The 1,865-nt window shown below is 36.9% G+C and overlaps 1 protein-coding gene across 1 annotated transcript; it reads left to right on the forward strand.

Annotated features, from left to right (window-relative positions):
- The first annotated feature begins 343 nt into the window (after positions 1 to 343).
- Positions 344 to 1,528, forward strand: LOC107489355 (uncharacterized). The gene has a single exon (XM_016110110.1). The coding sequence runs from the start codon at positions 344 to 346 to the stop codon at positions 1,526 to 1,528; it is 1,185 nt and encodes a 394-aa protein (XP_015965596.1).
- The last annotated feature ends 337 nt before the right edge of the window (positions 1,529 to 1,865 follow it).

Consider the following 1,865-nt stretch of genomic DNA (forward strand, 5'->3'; position numbering starts at 1 on the left):
TAAGTTTGGTAAGGTCAATTTCATCTTCATCTGAGCTGTCACATATGTCAGCCCAGGATTTTTTATGAAGTTTTGTAAGGCCTGCATCTTGTAAGGCCAACAAGGTTTGGATTGGGAAGGCATAATCTGCCTTTGTTTGTTTGGCTGTTTGGCTACTTGGGGGTTGAGTAGATGACTCAACTACATTTTTTGTGATCTGAGTAGATGACCCAGTCGGTTCTTGGGTTATAGGGGAAGGTTGTTGGGTAGATGACCCAGTCGGTTCAATGCCAATAATGTCTATGAATGGAATATAGATGGCAAAACGGAATATAATATCATGAGTATGCTCCAGCACATGACAATGGTAGGCACAGCCTATCAAGCAGCCCATGACACCTCTGAAGAAGCTATAGCCAATGTTATTGTTTCTGGATTTAGTGGCCAGCTGAAGGGATGGTGGGATAACTACCTTTCCGATAACCAAAAACACTCAATCTTTTCTGCGATAAAAGTCAACGACCAGAACGAACCCATCATTGGTGACGACGGAGAACCTATCCCCGATGCTGTCAATACCTTAATTTTTACCATAGCAAGCCACTTCATTGGTGATCCATCTCTTTGGAAAGATCGTTCTGCGGAACTGCTTTCCAATCTTAGATGCAAAACTTTGTCTGACTTTCGATGGTATAAAGATACCTTTCTTACTAGGGTTTATACCAGGGAAGACAGTCAGCAACCTTTCTGGAAAGAAAAATTTCTTGCTGGACTCCCCAAATCACTTGGAGATATTGTAAGGGACAAAATTCGTAGCCTAACTCCAAACGGGATAATACCCTATGATGAGTTAAGTTATGGCCAACTCATTTCTTTTATCCAAAAGGTTGCCCTAAAGATTTGTCAAGATGATAAAATCCAAAGGCAACTTGCTCGTGAGAAAACTCAAAATCGTATTGATTTGGGAACTTTCTGTGAACAATTTGGTCTTCCTGCTTGTCATCCAAGGAAATCTAAAAGACCTTCCAACCGAAAAGTTTTTAAACCTAACCCTGAAAAGAATTTCAGACGTTTCAAAAGGGATTTTCAAAAACCTAAAAATGAAACAGGTTTCCAAAAGAATTTCCAAAAGTATCCCCAGAAAAACCCCATTATTTGTTACACATGTAAAAAACCTGGACATGTTAGCAAATATTGTCGGTTAAAAGGAAAGATTAATAATCTGAACCTTGATCCTCAGATTGAGGACCAGATTAATAATCTTATGATTGAAAGTTCAGATGATAACTCTAGACCAGAATCTTCTGATAATAATATCAACAACATCCAAGTTGATGATGTTGAGTCATCCTCAGATTCAGATATCAAGCAAATTAATGTTTTATCCAAAGATCAAGATCTCTTATTTGATGCAATCGAGGCTATTGACAATCCAGAACAAAAGAAAGATTTTCTTTTAAAACTAAAAAGATCTTTGCAAAAGGAGAAAAACCCAAAAGTTTGGTCCTTAATAACAAATATGACGTCAAACCTATTTTTAAAAAATTAGAAAAACAAGTTATTCGTCCCGTAACCATTCAGGACCTCCAAAGTGAGGTTAACAACCTTAAGAGAGAAATCCAGGAAATCAAAAGAAACCAAAACGATCATCATCTTATTCTCTCACAATTAGTACAAGAAGAAGAATCTGGTGATGAGGATCTTGGTTCTCTTTTAAACCAAACTAAGTCCTCTAAAGAACAAGAAAACAAAATTTCTAACGACAATGAGGTAAAACAAATTTTGAGAATAATAAATGTATTCTCCTTCATGAAGCATCGTGTTAATGTCAGAATTGTCGTTAAAGATTTTGTTTTTGACACTATTGCACTCTTTGATTCAGGTGT

Source organism: Arachis duranensis, chromosome 5 (genome assembly GCF_000817695.3).
Source record: "Arachis duranensis cultivar V14167 chromosome 5, aradu.V14167.gnm2.J7QH, whole genome shotgun sequence".
Classification (NCBI taxonomy): Eukaryota; Viridiplantae; Streptophyta; class Magnoliopsida; order Fabales; family Fabaceae; genus Arachis; species Arachis duranensis.

Bases quoted from the DNA above. Each gene is read 5' to 3' on its own strand.
- LOC107489355 (XM_016110110.1), top strand. From the start codon at position 344: ATGGTAGGCACAGCCTATCAAGCAGCCCATGACACCTCTGAAGAAGCT.